Source organism: Carassius gibelio, chromosome A2, assembly GCF_023724105.1.
Source record: "Carassius gibelio isolate Cgi1373 ecotype wild population from Czech Republic chromosome A2, carGib1.2-hapl.c, whole genome shotgun sequence".
In the NCBI taxonomy this organism is placed as follows: domain Eukaryota; kingdom Metazoa; phylum Chordata; class Actinopteri; order Cypriniformes; family Cyprinidae; genus Carassius; species Carassius gibelio.
In genome coordinates, this window is record NC_068372.1 from 3,185,148 (window position 1) to 3,208,067 (window position 22,920).

General features: G+C 35.5%; 1 protein-coding gene across 1 annotated transcript in view; it reads right to left on the bottom strand.

Annotated features, from left to right (window-relative positions):
* cwc25 (CWC25 spliceosome associated protein homolog) overlaps positions 1-22,920 on the bottom strand; it is a 68,098-nt gene that overhangs the window by 37,805 nt on the left and 7,373 nt on the right. The window contains exons 2-3 of the mRNA XM_052608832.1: positions 11,824-11,996; positions 11,419-11,655 (exon numbers count right to left, since the gene is read on the bottom strand). Of these exons, the coding sequence (XP_052464792.1) occupies positions 11,419-11,655; positions 11,824-11,996 (410 nt within the window). The remainder of the gene's footprint in view (positions 1-11,418; positions 11,656-11,823; positions 11,997-22,920) is intronic.

A 22,920-nucleotide genomic window follows, 5' to 3' on the forward strand; every position in this document is an offset into this window, starting at 1 on the left:
GTAATGATTCACATCTATATAATTTTTTAACTGGAGACAAGTTTTTTTTTTTTATTGGCTCAAGTAAAAAAAAAAAAAAAGTTAATCATTACCCTAATTTTTTTTTTTTTATTTTTTTTTTTTTTTGGACGAATGAAACTGTGTTTCTGTGAAATCTGTGTTTTATTCGGACCAACATTATTTGATTTTAACATTTTGGAATAATTTACTTCTATAGCATACTGTTTTTTTTTTTTTTTTTTTTAAACCAAATTTAAAAACTAAAACAAATACTAAATGATTAAGCTGATTAAGAAACATGTTATTGAATGTGTGTTGATTGTGTTGTTTGGACTGTAGAACTATGCAGTTGTTGCCTTTAATTTCACATCGTTACAGTTCATCTTTTAATTTAAGGCCAGTTCTATGTAGTTTCAACCCAATTCAAAAACAAAAGCTAAATGCTGATATGTCTGTACCATCTGTGTTTGTATTGAATTTAGACTACTTACTGTGCAGATACTGCCGTTAATTTCAGATGGTTACGGTTATTGTTTTCAATAACCAAAAGCCAGTTTGGCCTATTGAATACCAAATAATCTTGCTTATGCATACTTTCCTTCTTTCTTGTTTGTTGCTTAAAGATAAACAAAAATCGGAAATCGGTATCGGCCATGAAAAATCATGATCGTGTATCCCTACTTTTATAGCCCGATTACAGCTCTACTGTCCATGTCCAGAAAGGTAATAAAAACAATCTAAGTAGTCCATGTAACATAAGAGGGTCAGTTAGAATTTGTTGAAGCATCGAAAATGCATTTAGGTCCAAAAATAACAAATATTACGACTTCATTCAGCATTGTCTTCTCTTCCGGGTCTGTTGTGAGTAAATTCATGAGACAATGATGATAATGTACGACACACCCGAAGTTATCTTTGTTATTGGGCACACCAGCAAACAGTGTCAGCAGTATCATACCTCAGCAGCATCGTGAACGCACTCACAAAAGACCCGGAAGAGAAGACTATGCTGTTGTCTTGACACACTTCCCACATCTTTTTTCAAAAGTGTGCTGGACTGCTTAAAAGCAGATCTCTTAGAAGTTGTGAATGCCTCACTTCTTTCTGGGACATTTCCAAACTCCCAAAAAACTGCAGTTGTTAAGCCCCTCCTGAAAAAGACCAATCTTGATGATACAATTTTGAGCAATTTTAGACCAATATCTAATCTTCCTTTTATAGACAAAATTATAGAAAAGGTAGTTTTTAAATCAGCTGAACAAATACTTAAACTCAAATGGATACCTGGACAATTTTCAATCTGGTTTTCGACCACATCACAGCACAGAGACGGCACTCATTAAGATAATAAATGATATTCGCTTAAATTGTGACTCTGGCAAAATATCGGTGCTGGTATTGCTAGATCTCAGTGCTGCGTTTGACACTGTCGATCATAACATACTACTAGAGAGACTGGAAAACTGGGTCGGGCTTTCTGGGATGGTACTCAAATGGTTCAGATCATACTTAGAAGGGAGATGTTATGTGAGACTATGAGAGCATAAGTCTAAGTGGACGTCCATGACCTGCGGAGTCCCACAAGGCTCAATTCTTGCACCACTCTTGTTTAGCCTGTATATGCTTCCACTAAGTCAAATAATGAGAAAGAACCAAATTGCCTACCACAGCTATGCTGATGATACCCAGATTTACCTAGCCTTATCTCCAAATGACTACAGCCCCATTGACTCCCTCTGCAATTGCATTGATGAAATTAATAGTTGGATGTGCGAGAACTATCTTCAGTTAAAAAAAAGGAAAAAAAACTGAAGTCATTGCATTTGGAAACAAAGATGAAGTGTTCAAGGTGAATGCATACCTTGACTCTAGGGGTCAAACAACTAAAAATCATGTCAGGAATCTTGGTGTGATTCTGGAAACAGACCATAGTTTCAGTAGTCATGTCAAAGCAGTAACTAAATCAGCATACTATCATTTAAAAAACATTGCAAAAATTAGATGTTTTGTTTCCAGTCAAGACTTGGAGAAACTTGTTCATGCCTTTATCACCAGCAGGGTGGTTGAAATGGGCTCCTCACTGGCCTTCCCAAAAAGACCATTAGACAGCTGCAGCTCATCCAGAACGCTGCTGCCAGGATTCTTACTAGAACCAGAAAATCTGAGCATATCACACCAGTCCTCAGGTCCTTACACTGGCTTCCAGTTACATTTAGGATTGATTTTAAAGTACTTTTACTCGTATACAAGTCACTAAATGATCTAGGACCGAAATATATTGCAGATATGTTCACTGAATATAAACCTAACGGAGCACTCAGATCACTAGGATCAAGTCAGTTAGAAATACCAAGGGTTCACACAAAACAAGGGGAGTCTGCCTTTAGTTACTATGCTGCCCGCAGTTGGAATCAGCTTCCAGAAGAGATCAGATGTGCTAAAACACTAGTCAAATTTAAATCTAGACTAAAAACGCATCTTTTTGGCTGTGCATTTATTGAATGAGCACTGTGCAATGTCCGAATTGACTGCACTATATTTTCACTGTTTTTATTTTATTTATTTATTATGTAAAATCATTTTATAACTGTTTTTAAATGTTTTATTTTTGTTATTTTTTCTTCATGATTATTTTACTTTCTTTTATGTAAAGCACTTTGAATTACCATTGTGTATGAAATGTGCTATATAAATAAACTTGCCTTGCCTTGAATAAAGTAGTCATATCACATACCCGGAACTGTAAAGGTATTGAATGCAACTCGTCAAAATAAAAGTCTGGTTTGAATGACAATAGAATTACTACTAAAATGAAACATGATTTTAAAAAGGAATAATGACACAACATTTCTTCCATGTTTTAATTGTAAAACCCCTTTGTTTGCCGAAAAATAAAGTTAGCTTAAATTTCAATAAATGATCAATTAATTTTAAAACCAGAAAAATGTAAATACACAACAATTTCTGGAAAAAATAAATAAATAAAAAAGGCTACTTTAAGAAAACATAAAATGAATAAATTAAGTTGTGCCATGCATTCAAATATTTAGACATGCTAAAACACAGATTATGGCAACAATAAAAAATATAAATATGGTGAGAATTTCATAGGGCCCTAAACATGCATTCTCCGTTAAACTTTTAATAAATTGACGTGAAAATCTACGTACACTATTAAAAAGTTGAGAAATTAAATTTTTTCATTATTATTAAAGTGGAAATCAGTTTACTAAAACTTGACTGATTTAAAACTTGACTGCTAATTTAAAGGGATATTATTTGTGGTTTTTATTATTTATTATTATGTATATCATTATGTATATAATTTTGTGCAATTACTTCTCTGTTAGTGGAGTTTGTGGCAAAACCTTCTGCAAAGTTTACATGTTCATTACCTGCATAAAATGTATTAAAATAGATGTTTAATTTCATAAAAGTACAATTTGATTTCAAAATGCACCTACATTTTTTGCAGTTTGTGTTTTTCAGTTAAATAAAAGGAATATTTTTTTTAGATGTTCCAATACCCTTTTTCTCTTCTCGATAACGATTCCGATACCTGGGCTCAGGGTATCGGCCGATACAGAGTACTGATTCAATACCTGGGTGTGTATCCGTATATACAGCTTGTTGTCTGATAAGTTCAATGAAATCCTCAAGTTGAAAGTGCCTCAAATAATAAAAATACATAGGTTATTCTGTTCTTATGTGTGACTATCAGATTGTAGCCATATTCCTGCTAGATTATTTTTTTTTTTTTTTGATAAAAATGTTTATTTATGCCCTGGCCCTATTTAAATATACTCTCTCAAATCTTTCTCAAATGTGAGGCAGATGACAAGCTCAACCGCTAGATGGTTATCTGTCTGAAGTCCCCATCCCCAGAAGTGATAACCTTCTTGCCTATGGAGAAGTAATGCACTTTCTTGTAGTAGTATGCACTTGACCTAAATGCACTTTGTTTTTATGAGAGAACATTTAATTTTAAAACCTTTCTGCAGGCCAATACACTGTTAATGTAGGCTACACGAGTGGGGTCAAGTTAAACATTTTAGTTTGAATTTTAGTTTAAACTGTGCATTGTTGCAATGCTAAATAAATATTTGCATAATTTGTAATTGATTTATTCTTTGAAACTTTAATATTTATGCAGTTGCAATGCCTTGATTTTAGTAAATTAAGTACAGTCATAGCCATAAATGCAATGGTACTAATAATTGGCATAATTTCTTTCGGTGTTTCGGCCTTGGTTTCCTCGTTTTCGGTTTTGGCCAAGAATTTTCATTTCGGTGCATCCCTAATAGTGAATTTTTATTATCTGACATGAATTTGACAATAATATTTATTTTCTTAAGCAAAAAAGAACTTCAAATGCAGTCAAAAATCTAACACAATCTAACAAAATCTAATATAACTGTATAAAAAACTGAAACAAATAAGCCTAGGAATATAAAAATGATTTATTAATCAGATAATCTCTTTACAACAAAAGTATAAAACAAGCAACAGTCTATGCATTATTATTATTAATAATAATAATAATAATAATAATAATAATAATAATAATAATAGGCATGTATTATTATTACTACATAAGAGACATCGCTAAATCTACTGTAGGCTACAACAGTAGCTTAATATAGTCAATTTACTCACGTTAAACCGAACATTTATTTTGATGGGTTGCCATGAAGATCTTTGAGTGTCTGCGTTTATATGACCATCTTTTCTCAAATTAAATGGTAAATTCTCATGAAGTGACGGTTTATGCGTTCGTGTCCTCATATGACACACAGCAGAAACTACAAAACAGCGAGCTCCCGCGCATCTGCACCCGTCACCCACAGAGATGTAGAATTTGCAGGAGTAATGTTTAAATAGTATTTTGAATCAAATCTAGGTTCCAATGTAATAGCATATGAACTGAAAATGTTTTGATACACATTTTGAGGTAAATCAGGAAAATCAGGTGTCTGAGATAATGTCCTTTTGTCTTTGTGCTCTTCCTTGCCATTTGGCTTTTTAAGCTCAAGACACAGCTGTGCCTTTTGTCTCTATGATAATGTGAAGGTATCAGCGATACTGTCAGGCACCTCTGTATTTAAATGACACCGTTATGCTGATGAGATCAAGGCTGGGAAGATGCCAGTGTCTGGCAATTTCCAGATTGCATTGCATGCTTTGTTAAAATGGTCTCCACCTCTACTTTATGGATCCCTCCCACTTGAATGTATAAAAACTACAATGTCTTAAGGACAAGTTAGACTTTTGATGACTGCAAGGCCACACAGAGCGTTCTCAATAAAGAATCCTGCTGAAGATTACCCATGAGTCTCCTGGTCTTTGTTTCTGAGTTCCCAACACTAGTATAGGAATCGGAACAACTATAATTTCTCTCTCTCCGTTTCATCATTGAGGATTTTTTTTTTCTTAAGTAAAAAAAAAAATCTCATCTCGTCTCTTCTCGTTCTCGTGAACCCAGTCGTGTCTCGTCTCATGGGATAAGTGTCTCTTCACACCCCTAGCAGTAATATTATAATGAGATCCCTTTGCCACGTCACCAAGGGAGCTAGATCAGACGTGCTCATTTTCTCGGACACTTGCAGAAAAAGGCTTACCAAAAAAAAAAGTTTCCTTGGTTGGTAGATGCACTAAGGACCTGATTATAGCACTTAAAACCTGGAAAAGTCAGATTTTTCGATTGGAATTTATAGCTCAGTCCAGTGTTTGCATATATAAGAGGTGGCTTTTGCGGATGCGCAATGTGTGTGTTCCGCAGCACAGAAAACAGCACGTGTCATATAACCTGCCCAGCCCATTTCAAAACAAGCATGTATTAAAAAACAAATGCTTATATTATGTCACTGGCCAACGGAGAAACCATTGTTTTGCCCCAGTGTTTTACTTAAAGTGGACCTATTATGCAAATTTCACCTTCACATGTTGCTTGGATATTAATGTGTGATAGTGCGTGTACACAACCACCCTATATTGAAAAAAACGCTAGGGATTAACCGCTGGAATTAACTTTTAAACCGAGTGCATTTTCTGTAAAGGTAATGGGCTTGTACTAATAGCGGAGTGTTTATTTGCAAAGGCTAGCACAGTGCTGGGCAGTATATCAAGTTTGTACAATATATCTATATTTTCTTCATAAGCAATTCAATAGGAGGCAATACCGTTTATATCGATATACGGTAATTTGATATGAGTGAATCTGAAAGTATAGCGAGGACACAGACTGAGCTGCTACAGATAAAGTGCTTAATCCAATTTGTTCTCAACATGTGACAGGCTTCATATTAAGGCCTTTAAAAACTGATAAGACTGATAAGTTTATGGTTTCGTTATAGTGGTTTACGCGGCTCAGCCCGTCACGTCATATGCTCAGACAGAAAGACACAGGCTACTCCCACTGTTTAATGCGTTTGAGATGTGCAATCTTCCTGAATGCATAACCTACATATCACAAGTATATCCTCCATCTGTAAATGTTAGAAAGCCCTGGAAATATTTACATTTTTCTGTCAGAAGTGCATGAGCTTTCTGTTCTGGGATTCTCCGCTAAACTTCGATGAACAAGCACCCCCTCACGCTTGCATGCAAAACAGACAGAGCTCAATTAAATAGAAGCGCTATAATTATAATCACACAAGTCTATTTTTATGATTGTCTTGACTGTAAAGAGACTGCTATGGAATAAAAATAGCCCAACACAACTCCTTTGTTCTCATTTATTTTCACCCGGAGTTCAAATTCTGGTGATTTTATATCATTCCAAATAGTGTTATTATTGTCTGATGAATATGCTAACATAAAAAAAGCTAGCTTTATGAAATATGAGTATGTTGGCTACCATAGCAATAAACTTTAAAATGACATTAAAAAGTATCACAAATGTGAAAATGTTGGTGTAGTTGGATTTTCATGTTGTGATTAATTGCTAATGGTTTTATCACAGTATTGAAACAGTTGAAAAAAAAGTGTTGTCAAAGTATAAAATGTTTAATAGCTTTTTTCGTATAACAAAAATAAACTGAACTTTTCAAATACAATAAAGCAATATACAAAAAAAATGTATAAAGTAAAATAATTTCCCACAGATTAAAGTGCAAAAGAAAGACCAATAGGTAACACTTTACAATAAGATCTCATTAGTTAGCCTTAATGCACTCACATTAACAATGAGCAATGGCTACGTTTGCTACAGAAGTTATCAATCTTTGTTAAAAAATACAGCTGTTGGTTCTCGTTAGCTCGAGTTTATAAAATAACACCGTAGCAACTTTAGATTTTAAAAGCATGTTATTAAATATTGAAATGAACTAAGATTGATTAAGGTTTAGAATAATTTTTCATGGGCAGTTTAGGTATTACTAACAAATTAACTAATGTATTCTAATGGAGCCTTCATGTAAAGTGTGACTGAACAATAAATAATCAAAACAAAGAATTTCAAACAAATGTAGGCCATGTTTGTAGCCCAGATTAAAACGTAAAAATGACTGGAAATAAATAGCCTATTAAGTCTAAATATTTGGCGCTATGATGAGCACCATAGTGAATACACAAATCTGAATGGCTGTTTAAATCATTTAAATTGGTTTCAGAAAGTAGCGCTGCAGCTGCATTATTTCTGGGGTTTCCAGGGTAATGGCTGCATTTCTGCTGTTCAGCAACACCTGCTGTCAGAGATTAAGCACTTCTCATCCAACTTGTTTACATGAGTCTGTGGTGGTGTTGTGCATTGTGACCAGTTGATGGGAGAAGTATTCTAAAAATGCATCCAAGAAATCAGAATAATTTGTAATAAATTATTTCCTGTGTGTAATAATATTAAAACTTCCTTATCATCAGGAACCAGCGGACAATCAAACGAAAATTTAATAATACAAAATAAACACAAAACAGCGCATCAGCACCTCACGGATGACTGCTGTGGACAAATAAAAAGCAAAACATAAAATAAAGCCCAGGGGCATGTTCTTCGTACGTCGCTAACTCAGTTGGCTGGATTTGAATGTTGACGATTTGGCGTGATCTTGGATCATTTGGTTCTTCAAAGCTCGTCCCGGAGCTGCTGTCATAGCAACAGGTCCGTAAGCTTAAACCTGCTTGGGAGCAGGCTTATTTCATGTAAACAGGATTAAATCGCTTCTTTTCAACCAGAACTGATACTCAAAATATGTCTGCTACCACCGCTACTTTATTACAAGAGTATCGTATTGATCCAGGGACAATAATTTAAAATAATAATCATTAAAAAAATGCTGTGTAGTCCATAGCAGCCTATAGACAAAGCCAGTTTTACTCACTGAAATATTTGTCATAAAATTTTTACTTCATAATTGTATTAGAGTCTTACACACATGCTATACAGAAAATAGAGTTGTGCATTATTTTGAGTGATGACTGCTATTATAAGAGTGGCTTGATGGAGTGCAGGAGATGCAGATAACATGATCTTGACCCTTAAGAAACTTTCATTAATGCGGTCACGTAACAAATCTGTCCAAATATAAAATGAAATGAATAATTTCTACATTGAAATAAACATGTAAAGACTGCACAACTATTATAAATTACGAATCTAAATAATTGGGAATCATGAAAACAATTCTAATAAAATAAAAACATGTATCTATTATCTGTTTCATGTATCTATTATAACATTTATGTAGTTTTGTTTGCTTGGCTGTTTCCTTAGTCCAGAAATTTGTCAAAGTTTTCATCAGGTGTCATTTTAAATTATATGAGGTCATTACATTGCCGTCTTGCCACCAGCCAATCGCTGCGCTGCTGATCATGGTTTCCATCTCCTCTGTGGGACTCAAGACCGGTGGTGGGTCACAGGTGTCGCTCATTTCCCAATTACTCCACCGGCCTCGCTCGTTCCCACATCCCTCGTCCCCGCCCCACTCGTCACACTGGGTTTTGAAGTTTGCACTGTAACAACTGTGCATATTCATTGAGATAATTTTATACTCGTGTTCTCCGTTGCACTATTCTTTGAAATGACAGGAAGCGACGAGGAGTAATTGTCCTCTAAAACCATCTGGTATCACCAGTGAGAAGTCATCATTTGCCAGTACAAGTCTTCTCGCGGGATGAATGAGTTGTACAAACTTAAAATAATCTTAAACTACTGGATTTATTTCACATCAAACACAAGACAACTTTAAGCAAATAGTGTATAATTAGTATCTAAATTAATTCCAATTCTATTTTTATACAATAAAAAAAAAACTACTTCACCTAAAAAAACCTTGGACAAAAAAAAAAAAAAAAAAAAAAAAAAATTAAAAAATTAAAAAAAAAAAAAAAAAAACCTATGCATGGTTTTCCATCAAATCGACTTGAGGGTGAGTCATTAATGGGAATTTTAATTTTTGGCTGAACTATCCCTTTAACAGAATCATTGGTGAAACATTTGCAGTAAGCTTACTGTATGGATAACAATATTAACACAACGTAATTACATAAACAGTGAATAACTGTACAAGGCGAATTATGATATTAAACAAAGCCCATTTACATGCTTAGGACGTTTGCACTGTAAGAAAGCACAAGGATACTTCATATACATTTTTTTTTTTACAATTAAAAAAAAAAAAAAAAGTTTAAAATGAGAAAAAAAGTTATCTCATTAAAATCGTATGATTTCCTATTAATTCAGTAGAAAGTATGAAAATACTAGGGAATATTAATATGGCGGCAAGGTGGCATCACTTTTATGTCATCATGAGCAATCCGGTCCTCTATTATAGATCAGTGGTTACAACCATAAACCGTATAAAAACATGGACGTAGTGTCCGTGACGTCACCCGTAGACTCCTGAAGAGAGTTTTTGAAGCCTAAAGTGTGCAGAGCGAGCCGTCGCCATCTTGGCAGCGCATCACCGTGCGACTTCCCCGGACAATCGCAAATGGGCAAAAGGGCGGGAGCTGGTTGCTGAAGCCACGCCCACCCAGCGCGAAAGCTGTGACAGCAGTGGCAATTCACCTGTCACTCAAGTGGCCATGCCCTTAATTATGCAGAACTTTAAAGCTTAATATAATTTAAACAGATGAGTTATAAAAAAATTCACCCCCCTCACAGTTGTCATGAAGGGCAAAATTAGCTATATAGACCAAGATCATTTTTTGCACCAGGCTGAAAACATGTTTTTTCTGCTGTAAAGTTGGGCATTTTAACATGGGGGGTCTATGGGATTGACTTTCTTTTGCAGCCAGCCTCAAGCGGCCAGTCAATGAATTGCAGTTTTATGCTGTGTTCACACCAAACGCGAATAGAGCGTCTGGCGCGAATGATTTCAATGTTAAGTCAATGCAAAGGCGTGTTTACGCGCGTCTGGAGGTCTCGCGGCGCGAATGGGGCGTTAAGCGCGGCGCGGAAGACGCGAATTCGCCTCATTCGCGCGTCTAGTTCGCGCGAATGACGCGAATTGACGCGCGAAACGCGCGTTAAGCGCGAATGGTGCTTTTTGTGCATTTAGCGTTTGACGCGAATTCGCGTCTGCCGCCCGAGTTGAAAAATTTGAACTTTGGCGTCAATTCGCGCCGCGTTAACCAATCAGAAGCCTGCTAGGAGTCACTCATTCAACAGTATGTTCCTGCAGCCTCGGGTTGTGCAGGAATACCCTTCTCCACTCATTCAACAAGGAGGAACGACAGATGTTGTCAGTGAGGAGTCAACCGGAGCTATATGACAAAAGTTCATATTTCTATAGAGACCGGAATAAAAAGGACCTATGTATATATATAAAACATATTGATAGATAAATTGAATAAAGGCCAAAGATAAGAAACGTTTAATTTTACCCCAAACGAATTATATTTTATCTTGAACCACTAAAGAGACATCAGAGCCAGCGGCAAATGTCAGAAGATCTAGCCGAGGAAAGGCTACTCTCGGCGGATACATGATGACGGAGCTCCCGCTGGTCGCATGGAGCTCATCTCCGAGATCGGCAAAACACATTTTTTAAATAGACGCTGTCATTATAAATAAACCGCATATTTGAGTTTAAAACAACTACATTCTCGCCTGAAATACTTTTAAAACTACATTTCATGACACAATAACAGTAATATTTTGAAAATTATCCGAATAAAAATGGCGGTTGAAAATGCTCCGTGGACTCAGCTGGCAGAAGCCCCCCACATGACGCGAATTCGCGTCTGTTGTGAAGTTAATTTCACGCGCGAATCAAGCGAATTACTCGCGCGAATGAAGCGAATGATCTCAAAATGGTCAAGCGGCAAACTAGGCGCGGTAGACGCGAATTTGACGCTCTATTCGCGTTTGGTGTGAACACAGCATTAGTCACTTCCTTATTGGCTTCACTAGAGAGAGCTGGAGGTTGCCGCTCGGTTACAACCCATTTAGTTACAAATAAAAATACCATTTCAACTTACCGGATCTCAAAAAGAGGGTCTTCTCTGATCTTGACAGCCATATCATTAGTAGAGACAGAACTTGTAGGGTTAAATATGGAACCAGGCAGTAGTCCTGTCTCAGCTGATGGTCCGCTCTCAGGTTCCTCATACTGCTGTGTGATCTGCTTGTCGATGGGGCGACCAAGAAGGTATTCCTCCCGAGAAATCTGTCCTGCTGGACCCTGGTACATCCAGTCCAAGCGGTCATCTTTTTTCCTGCAATATTGAGAAATCTGATATTACATTACAGGCTTAAACCTGTAAGTCTGTTATTATTACTAAATCCAACTATACATTATGTGTTATAATGAACTTCTTTAATGAAAAAGCTTTGTGCTGGGATTGACTGTAGAAATTGAGAGAATGTGTCGGAGTGTCACACACTTTACAGCGCCTGTCTCTTGAGCATATCTGGTAATCTCTTCTCGGGCTCGTTCCTCTTTAAGCTCCTTCTGCAACTCATCGATCTTCTTTCTCTCAGCATCATGTTTCTGCTCTGCTTTCCACACTCGTTCGATGTTTTTCAGAGTTTGCGGATGCCAACTCTTTTTCAAGTTCTGGTGACATTTGTGGAGATAATACAGATTTTTAAGTAAAAAAACAAACAAACAAAAAACCTGTTGTGGAGTTATTCACTTTTAATGAGATGCCAGGATTCTTGGAGGAAAAAAAAAAAGAGATTATTATTATTAATTATTTTTATTGAATTACTTCTTGGTTGATCAGTTGGGGGACACTTAATATTTGGCAATATTATCGACTCCAATAGTGTCGGTGCGATAGAATCGATCATATTACCAAACTGAGCTTGATGTTGGCATCACTGAATCAACGATGAACAGACTTTTAACTGAAAAAAATGCCTTGTTTTAGAGCTGCTTTACAGCAGAATTTAGTTTGCATTACTGAAACATTACTTTCCTGCTTAACACATTTGTATAATATAAAGTGTTATATAAATAAACGTGACATGACTTGGTATGGTGTCCGGGAGCTGACATGGTGGTTCACTTAGTTTTGTCACGGCCACAAACAAACTTGTGGTAACATGATAATATGGAATGGCCTCAAGATGTTAATTTGTGTTGAACGCCATATTAACGTGATATGTCGTGGCCACAAAATCATTTTGTTGAGGTAACGACAACCTTATCCGAGATGCTATTGTTGAGGGAACAACATCTGTTTTTTGTGGCTACGACTTCTTATATTTGACAGAATTAAACATTTTCCTTGTGGTCACGAGTTTAATGCATAGACAAACCTGCGTGACCAGAGCAACCCAATATTAATAGAGATGGATTCATTAACCCTTTTTTTTATAGTGTATTTTGACACAAAGATTTCAAATGCTTGTGGCTTGAAAGGGCTTAAAGACAGAGATATGCTGTCAACAGAGCTGGGTAGTAACGGATTACATGTAATCTGGATTACGTAATCAGATTCCAAAACTAATTAGAGTAAACTACTTTTTAAAATACTCGTAATTAGATTAGATTAGATTAGATTCAACTTTATTGTCATTATGCAGAGTACAAGTACAGAGCTAATGAAATGCAGTTAGCATCTAACCAGAAGTGCAAGAATATAGTGTTATATATATACATAAAAGTGCAGAGTAAGTAAAGCTTATGATATACAGAATGTACAGTGGAGTTGCTATATACAATATTGATCAGAGTATATACAGAATATAAATATTAATGTAATGTAGGGATTGTATGTACATTATGAACAGAGCAAAGAATGATTATATATACATTATGAATAGCAGGAACTTGAGAACAGTAATAATAAATACAGTTGAATGAGTGTGCAAAAGTATTGTTTAACAATTATATGCAAAATAACAGTAGTGCAATTATATTTTTTGTAGAATAGTTTACTGTGCTTGTACAGTAACAGCTTTAGACAGTTTATAGTGTAATGGATTTAACCATGTGCAGTCTGTGCAAAATATGAGTAGTGCAATACATGTATGTAAAGTACTGTGACCAGTGCAGTAAAAGAGCAGGTGCAGGTTAGATTGGTGGTGTGGCGTTCAGGAGTGTCACAGCCTCAGGAAAGAAGCTCTTCCTGAGCCTACTTGTTCGAGAGCGTAGGCTTCTGTAACGCCTGCCGGATGGAAGGAGGGTGAAAAGTCCATGGTTTGGGTGAGAGACATCCTTGATGATGTTTCTTGCCCTGCCCAGACAGCGCTTCTGGTAAATGTTCTCGATGGATGTTAACTGGGTGCCGGTGATCCGTTGAGCAGTTTTCACCACCCGCTGGAGTGCTTTGCGGTCAGATGCGGAGCAATTGCTGTACCACACTGAGATGCAGTTTGTGAGTATGCTCTCAATGGTACAGCGGTAGAATTCAGAAAGGATCCTAGGACTGAGGTGAACTTTTTTAAGGCTCCGTAAGAAGTAAAGGCGCTGCTGAGCCTTTTTGACCAGGGTGGAGGTGTTTAGGGACCAGGTGAGATCATCTGAGATGTGGATGCCAAGGAACTTGAAACTCGACACACACTCCACTACAGCTCCGTTGATGTAGATGGGTGTGTGTGCATGATTCCTAGTACGCCTGAAGTCCACAATGATCTCCTTAGTCTTCTGGGTGTTCAGTTCCAGGTTGTTGGTGGCACACCACTCAGCCAGGTGCTGCACCTCATCCCTGTAGGCTGACTCAGTAATCAGTCAGACTACAGTTACTTTATGGATTACATGATTACATATTTACACAATGGTAATAAGTCGTTCACAATTCTTTGATTCTCCTAAATTTCTTTTTTTAACGTTTATATATTTTTAACGCTTAAATACATTCGTGATTCTTCTCGTTTTTTTCCGGCGGAGAGGGCGAGTGGTATCAGAATCGCGCACAGAAGAAATCAGCAACAAGAGAGTGGAAAATGGAGGGGAATGCAGCCTTTAATCACTGGATGTTCAGACATCATTTAATGATGTTCAGAAAGACACAGGGGAAAAAGTCACTATTCAGTGTAAACTCTGCCTACCATGGATTAATTTGCAGTCCATGGAATTCTTTGACCTATCAAAGTTATTGCTGGGAATTTCATGTCCTTTAATATATTTTTGTAATGTTGATTTTTCTTCATTGTTACTAACGTTACCTTATGCACTTCAAGTATTTTGAGATGGAATATTTGACCTGGAAATGGTGTCTATATATTAGCCAGGGCTCGACATTAACGCTTGTCCGGGACAAGTGGATTTTGTGTAGGGGCAAGTGAAAGAGAATTTTACTTGCCCGAGCGGACAAGTAACCTGATCAAAATTTTAACAACAAACAATAACTAGGGCATCACCGAAACTTTGAAGAGAATGACTCCGATTTAGAGCTGTAATCGGGCCTTAAAAGTTAGGCCCGACAGGACCCGAGCCCGACAGGTTTCAGCCCGAGCCCGACAAGTACATTTTGATTGACAGCTTTTTTAAAGCCCGAACCCGTTTACAGCCCGACATTATTCAAATGTGCGCACGCACACAGCTCTTTTGCCAACAATGAGCAATTTATTCATGTTTTAACATAATTTACTCATAACTAACGTAGACTAGACCACTTGGAAGTTGGAATAAAGAAATAAAATAAGTCCTGTGTCACATCGTAACATCTCAGCATTCTAGACATAGGCTCATTTAACCTATAAATAGACCAACGCACCAATAAAAACGAGTTAAAAAAAATTAAATTAAGATACATTTTAAATTAAGATGGGTATTTGGCAATAACGAAATTAAGATAAAGGCTCCGCCGGATTTGCTTTATTTAATAAAATAATAATGCCAACATTAGCGTAAATACTCTGTCAACATTATGCATTTAAGACTCAATGAATATTTAGTTATCATTTGAAAAACCTTTACTCACAGAGATTAGGCTAGGTCTACATGTTTTTGTGGAGGAAAATGATTGAATCCACTGTAGATGTCTTCAGCGCGCTCCTGCGCTCACTGATGGTGCGTCATTATTCACTCATTATTCTCATTATAAGCATGGTCAAAACTTTTCCACACCTCAGACTTTGCTTTAGTTGCTGGTGCAACCAAAACGTAATCACCAGAGGCAAGCCTCCGTTACACCTGCTCAGCATTCATTTTCGCATCTTTCTCGCGCTAATCGAAACACATCACATGACCGCTCGTTTACCTCGCAAACCGGAGCGCAAGCCCGAGCCCGGCCCGAGCCCGCGTAAGATCTTCAGCTCTACTCCGATTATATGACTTTCAGTGTATAAATTGTGACTAATAACAGATAATGTATTGAGCATCAAGGTCGCATCAGAGGCTCGTGCAGTATGTCATACTCGCAGAGAAATCAAAACTATAAGAACAGGACACACAAAGAAATCTGCGGTGAAAAAAAAAAAAACCGACCAGGAGTGATGTTTTCCGACTTTCAGCTCGATTGCAAATGTCATATTGATTTTCATACATCTTCAGTTAAATAAACAAGTAATATTAACTGACTTACATTTTAGACACACATTATGGGTCGTTTTTGTTCCATTTCAAACAAAAAATAGTTCTAAGCAAAGCCAAAGCAGAACAGTCGGACATCTGAATGAATAATGTATCTTTTAAATTGTGAGTGTAGTTGCATCTGATCAAAGGTGCATTTTTATTAATTAGCTTGGGTTAAACTAATTTTTCTTTGTTGGATCAGCAGCTATGCTAATGATGTCTCTATTTTGTTTCTATGTTTCGCCAACTAGGATTTACACAAGCTCCAGTCTGGACCCAGAACACCTGAGAAGAGATGATGCTGACCCTCAGAGGACCTCAGATGATGCTAACCCTGAATCAACAAACAGAACTAACAATTATTGCTACATATGTGACTGCATCATATAATAACTTAATATTGATAGTTCATCGTCTAGCTGACTACGTCTTGTATTATTTATTATTTTTATTTTTTCTAAAATCCTGTCAAATGTGCACAAACTACTAGCTAATACTAAATATTGTAGAAACATAATATTCTGTAAAGTTCCTTTGTAACGATTTGTATTGTAAAAAGCGCTATACAAATAAACTCGAATTGAACAAAAGTCTTTAGTTACTAAATGATTCGTTTTTTAAATGAGTCAATGATTCAGTGAGCCATTCATAAAAAGGTTTACTTGCTTCATTTATTGAATGAATCTGTTGAATCAACGATACACTCATTAAGACAGTGACTTGTCACCACCTACTGGTGGTTTAATATCATATTTAAAAGTATCAGTCTATTTTTCCAACATTTCATATTTTGTATGTCAAAAAAAGTAAAACATTAATCTAATAACTTATTCATTTGGAAAGATGGAGTTTGTTGATACTGATTTTATTTTAATAATAATAACAACCATAATGTCTTATTTTTCTAATTTAATTTAAGGATAACGTAAGAATTCAACGTAAATGTAGACATCTAAATTTAACTTTTAAAAGTTTAATCTTTTTAAGTTAAAAAGGTGTAACAGCAATCAATTTAAGGCAAATATCAAAAATATACTGATTAAAGTAATACCTGATAGATGTCCCAAGCTCATGTAAAAGCTTCATGTCGAGTCCTATATTAGCAATGTTATTGCTATGAGTTTAATCCTCTTTAATATTAATTTTTGTTATGTTGCTATTGTTTGACTTTTCCTCATTGATACTTTGCACTTAAAATGGGTTGAGATGGATAGAAATGTTTAGTATTTTTCATGACTGCAATGTAGCTATATTGTTTGATGTTTTTCATTGATACAGTCTTATTCACTTCTAGTGTTTTTCTTTCTTAGATTAAATATTTTACCTAGTATTGATATTGCTGTGAATTTCATGTTTTTTTTAATATTGGTTTTCTACATTTTCTAAATTATAAGTAAACATGCTTTAAAATCACAAGATGTGATTTTTTTTTCAGTGTTACTAGCAAACTCTAACAGCAAGGTAAGTTAGTTTTAGTATTTTTTAAGTATTAACTCTCATTGTGGTTCTTCTTGCTGAATAAATAAATAAATAAATATATAAACTTTTTTTTTTTTCAAAAAGTACAAGATTAGGCTAACTGAATATATGTGATATCAAATAAGGGTTAGCACAAATGTAATCTAAATGTAATCCAAAAGTAATCAGATTACATTACCAAAAATGTGTAATCTAAGAGATTATATTAATGATTACAATTTTATTCATGTAATATGTAATCAGTAACTGATTACAATTCATAAGTAATCTACCCAGCTCTGGCTGTCAATTAGAAAAATGTTGGGCATGATCGAAAGTTTATGTGGGGTGTGACGTCACCAAGGCCCGGCCATCTCAATTTCATAATATTCAGGAAATATTAGATATTGAATTGATGTTTGAACTTATTTAAATGTTTTTGTGTGTGTGTCTTTTTTATCCTCATTCCAAATGATCAGAAAAGAGGAAGCTCACAATAAAACAGGAGAAAGTACTAAATTATTACTATATTACTACACTATATAGTAGTAAAACGTGAGCAGTAGTGTACTTTTTGATCAGTTCATCAGTAATATTCAGGAAATAAGATATTGAATGAATGTTAGAACTTATTTGCAAGGTTTTTCTTTTTTTGTTTGTTTTTATTCTCATTCCAAATGATCAGATGATCAAATGATATATGATCATCCAAATGATATTTATATATATATATATATATATATATATATATATATATATATAATAAAATTACTATATTACTGTGCCATAGTAAAATACATGTGCCTATTTCTTTTTTTTTATCAGTTGACCAGCTATCTGACCAATCAGATATCTAGGTGACACGGTTTATAGTTCTTGAGAGTACGGTTATTCTCATTGCATGGCACAGCGCAGAGCGCACCTACTCCACTAAATCGTTCACTAAATCGACGTTTAAATTAACGATCAATTAATAACCTTAACACTGCAAAATGCGTATATGCATTGGTATTATGTGCAAAGCCACTTGGGAAAAAAAGTTCTCTCAACTGAATTAAAGGGGTTTTAGTCTGAATAAAATGCTAGTAGCAGGACTGTAAAATGAATAGATGTGATTATGATCATTTGATAAAATGAAGAGATTGCACCATATGTTTTAGATCATGTTACTTTGTTGACTGTTTCCCTTCAAGGAGACCGCTGAATGTGCCTCTTTAAATGGTTTCGTTGTTGTATTTTAAAATATTCCCAAACGTAACTGTGGCGCCTGTGGCTGTGCAGTCACTGAACCGCTTTTTATGCAAGTATTTTATTCAAGTATTATTATGACCAGTACTTTTCTTTTTTTTTTTATCCTGTTCTGCAAAATATTCGATTTAGAATTTTTGCATTTTGCTAGGCCTATTTGTTTTTAAAAATCCTGCATTTACCGAGCATTAGCAGAGTATGTGCATATGACAGCGAGCGAATGCGGGTTTGACTAGATGTATTTGGAGGTTATTGCTCAGGTCTTGTTCTGCGCATTTCCAAACGTTTCCACGTTCGCAATGTATCTGAATGTTTTTTTTTTTTTTTTATGTACACCAGACGGAAAATATCATCCTCTTCACATGACCAAAAACGTCCTTGGCATAACAGCAGAGTGGACTGGTATACTACGCTCTATTTAAACTGACCAGTGTAACCTTTCATATGTTTGGTTGACTGTACTTTATTTTAATAATGAACAGACAGCGATTTAAGTTTGAAATTAGAATGCACTTTAGATGTTCTGTGTCATTTATACCAAACACAAATGTTTCTGGTTGCTAGTGTGTTTGCAGCACTACAATTATTTTTTATACATTTAATTTTTTATATTTTTCAGTTTAATTGATTTTTATTCATAACTTTTTATTTTAATATATGTAAGTTTTCATTTATGTTCCAACAAACTTGAAAAATTCTGCTCGATAAATGCTCTAAAACTTTTTTGTAAATGATTGACTTTCTGATTGACTTCTGTCTGTGCTCAATAAATGATGTTAAGTTTAGAAATGTTGTGCATCTACTTATTATTAGTGTGACATTTTAGCATGCAAATGAAGGGGAAAACTTCAAGGTATCAGCCCTAAAAATCGGCAGCACATATCGGTCATCGGCTGACCCTGAACTCTAAACATCAGCATAGGCTATAGAAAAAACCATATCGGTCAATCTCTAGTTTATAGTGAATGCCCTTATAAATTGTCTTTTTTGAAAATTTAGTTTTAATCCATATGCGTGTGCTAAAGGCTGGTTCACACGGCAGGATAATTGGGCCGATTTTAGCCCCGATTCAGCCCTTCCGACAATCTTAGGATGCTCCGATTATCGTAAATTAATCTGATCAAATATTCCTGCCGTGTGTGGTGTGTTAAGACTAATCTCCTCTGCTCGGAAGAATGTCGGGACCGCTCCGATCTCAAATCGGGGATATCCAACATGTTGGATTTATTTTGCCCGATTTCTTCTCGTGTGTGGTGTCCCCCGAGGACAAACAATCACGCAGCCTGTGGACTGTGGCGTGTAGCCAATCAGAAAGCGAGGTGACGAGGCAGTGATAGTACCGGGAAACAAAATCAAAACAGCCGGCGTATATAATATAACAAATACAAATAAAGTCGATGGGCATAACTACATCCACAACTGCAGTCCACCAGAGTACATGGAAACTAATATATGAACGTTTATTTCAACGGTTATTAATCTGTGTAGTACGTAACAACATTTCTATGAGATAAAACAACAACTTATCTCCATATCATGATATAGCAAGTATAGTCCATGCTCGCGTCGTCTCCACCTCTTTGACCATCGCCTTTTCTTATTTTTCTTATGTTTTTTTTCCCCGTTAAAAACAAAGCACAAACAATGGCCACTGCATCCTCTTCGTCCGCCATGATTGTTTACTCTAAAGTCACGTTTGATCTCGAGGGATTTTGCGAGATTTCCCGTCTGACCTGGGAATGCTCGGGAGTCAAATCGGTTCGTGTGTGATGTGTTGATATTGCCGTGTGGCTGCACACCACACACGGAGCGACCAAAACTGTTAGACCCGTGATTTTTTATCGCCGTGTGTGGGGTCTCTCAGGTTTGGAAAATCTGCCGACAATTTTAAAATCGTCCCGTGTGAACCAGGCCTAAGTGAGTGAATATCAAAGACCACAGCAGAAGTGCACGAGCGTGTCTCTCTCTCTCTCACTCACACACATAACAGAAGTGTGCTAACATTCTCTCTCTCTCCCTCCTTACCATTAAAGGGATAGTTCACCCAGAAATCTAAATTATGTCATTAATAACTCCCTCATATCATTCCAAACCCGTGAGACCTCAGTTTATCTTCGGAACACAGTTTAAGATATTTTAGATTTAGTCCGAGAGCTCTCAGTCCCTCCCTTGAAACTGTGTGTACGGTCTACTGTCCCATGTCCAGAAAGGTTAGAAAAACAAAGTAGTCCATGTGACATCAGAGGGTCAGTTAGAATTTTTTGAAGCATCAAAAACACATTTTGTTCCAAAAATAGCAAAATCTACAACTTTATTTAGCATTGTCTTCTCTTCCGTGTATGTTGTGACAGAGGTCAAAACAAAGCAGTTTGTGATATCCGGTTCGCGAACGAATCATTCGATGTAACCGGATCTTTTTGAACCAGTTCACCAAATCGAACTGAATCGTTTTAAACTGTTCGCGTCTCAGTGTAGACTACAGGAGCACTGAGCAGCATAGAGTGCCCTCTGGCGGCTGTAGACGGTAATGTTTTCCCTTGGTTCATGTCAAATAAATTTTGATAAATAAGTCGCACCTGACTATAAGTCGCAGGACCAGCCAAACTATGAAAAAAAGTGTGACTTAGAGTCCGGAAAATACGGTACATATTGACACATTACTGTTTACATATAGTATTTGTATTAAATCTATATTCATTGACTTGAATCAAGAATCGAAATCGAATCGATTTGAGAGCTTGTGAATCGAAATCAAATCCATCTGTAACATTGTATCGATACCCAGCCCTACAAAGCATACATTAGCATGATCATGCATGCTTAAGAATACTCAGTTTAGAAGTTTTATTTCATTTTGTTAAGCCATTATTATGAAGACCAACACTGTTTTACTTTGGCACTTTTGCTAAGAAAAGTTGACTTAAAAACAAAAGATTGTGAACCAAAATGCTTAGTTGTTTTATAAAAAAAATATATATATTTTTAGTTATATTGTTGTAAACCAATCAGGGGGCTTGGTGTTGTAAATCTGCTGTTTAAATGTGTTTGGCTGTTCTGTTTACAGGAATATGTTCTCTAATCTGTTTATAAGATTTAATACAAAATATATTAAAGTTTTATTTCATTGTTTATTTCATATATTTGGCCATGGTTATGATGACCAACACCAACACTGTTTTACTTTGGCACTTTGGCTAAGAAAAGTTGACTTAAAAGATTGTGAACCAAAATGCTTATGAGTTGTTTCATAAAAAAAAAAAAAAAAAAAAAAAAAATTATATATATATATATATATATATATATATATATATATATATATATATATATATATATATATATATATATATATATATATATATATATATATATATATATATAAAGTTATATTGTTGTAAACCAATCAGGGGGCTTGGTGTAAAGCTGCTGTTTTATTTAAAAATGTGTTCTGTTTTTGTGTTTACAGAAATGTTCTAATTTTGGAATAAAATATTAAGTGACTTGTCACTTGTAATAAAACTTGCTTATTAGTGAAATTATTAATATCATGGAATGGTAATTTTTTAATTTAGCCTGGATTGATGGCTCTCAATATCGCAATATATATTGTTGGGAAAAAAATATTGCAATGTAATTTTTTTTTTTTTCCTAAATCGTGCAGCCCTAATACAAATGAAGCTTTTAATGTGATTGAAACTTTAAAAGTACATTAAAATAGAAACAACACAAAAGTTATTCAACATAGAAAGTTATTTATCCAGATAATTATTTCATATTGTTCCTGTATTTCAATTGGTAGAGCACTGCGCTATTACGCGCAAGATTGGGGGTTCGATTCTTCGGGAACACATGATATGTAAAAATTGATAGTCTGAATGCACTGTAAATCGCTTTGGATAAAAGCGTCTACTAAATGCATTAAAATATTGTGTGCTTTGCAGGGCTGCGGGATAAAAGAAAGGCTATTCTATAACTTGATAATTTGTTCCTACAACTTATTAATTTGAGGCAACTGATTAATTTTCCCGTTTACCACAGTAAGAGATGCGAAAACGTGATTAAAAGTGAAAGATAAAATAAAACAAACCCCTGAGAGTGGGTTAGACTGAAGATTTAGGATAAGAATCACTGAATTTTATTGTGAATGTGCACAAATTAGGGATGGGCGTTTTCCGCAAATATCACATTCGAATATTTGAGCTCACAAAAAAACAAATATTCAAATATTTGTTTATTTATATTAAGTTTAATGAGACAGACGTTATTTTTCAGCAACATTTGTTGTTTCCGTCATTTTTGAACAAGCTTACAC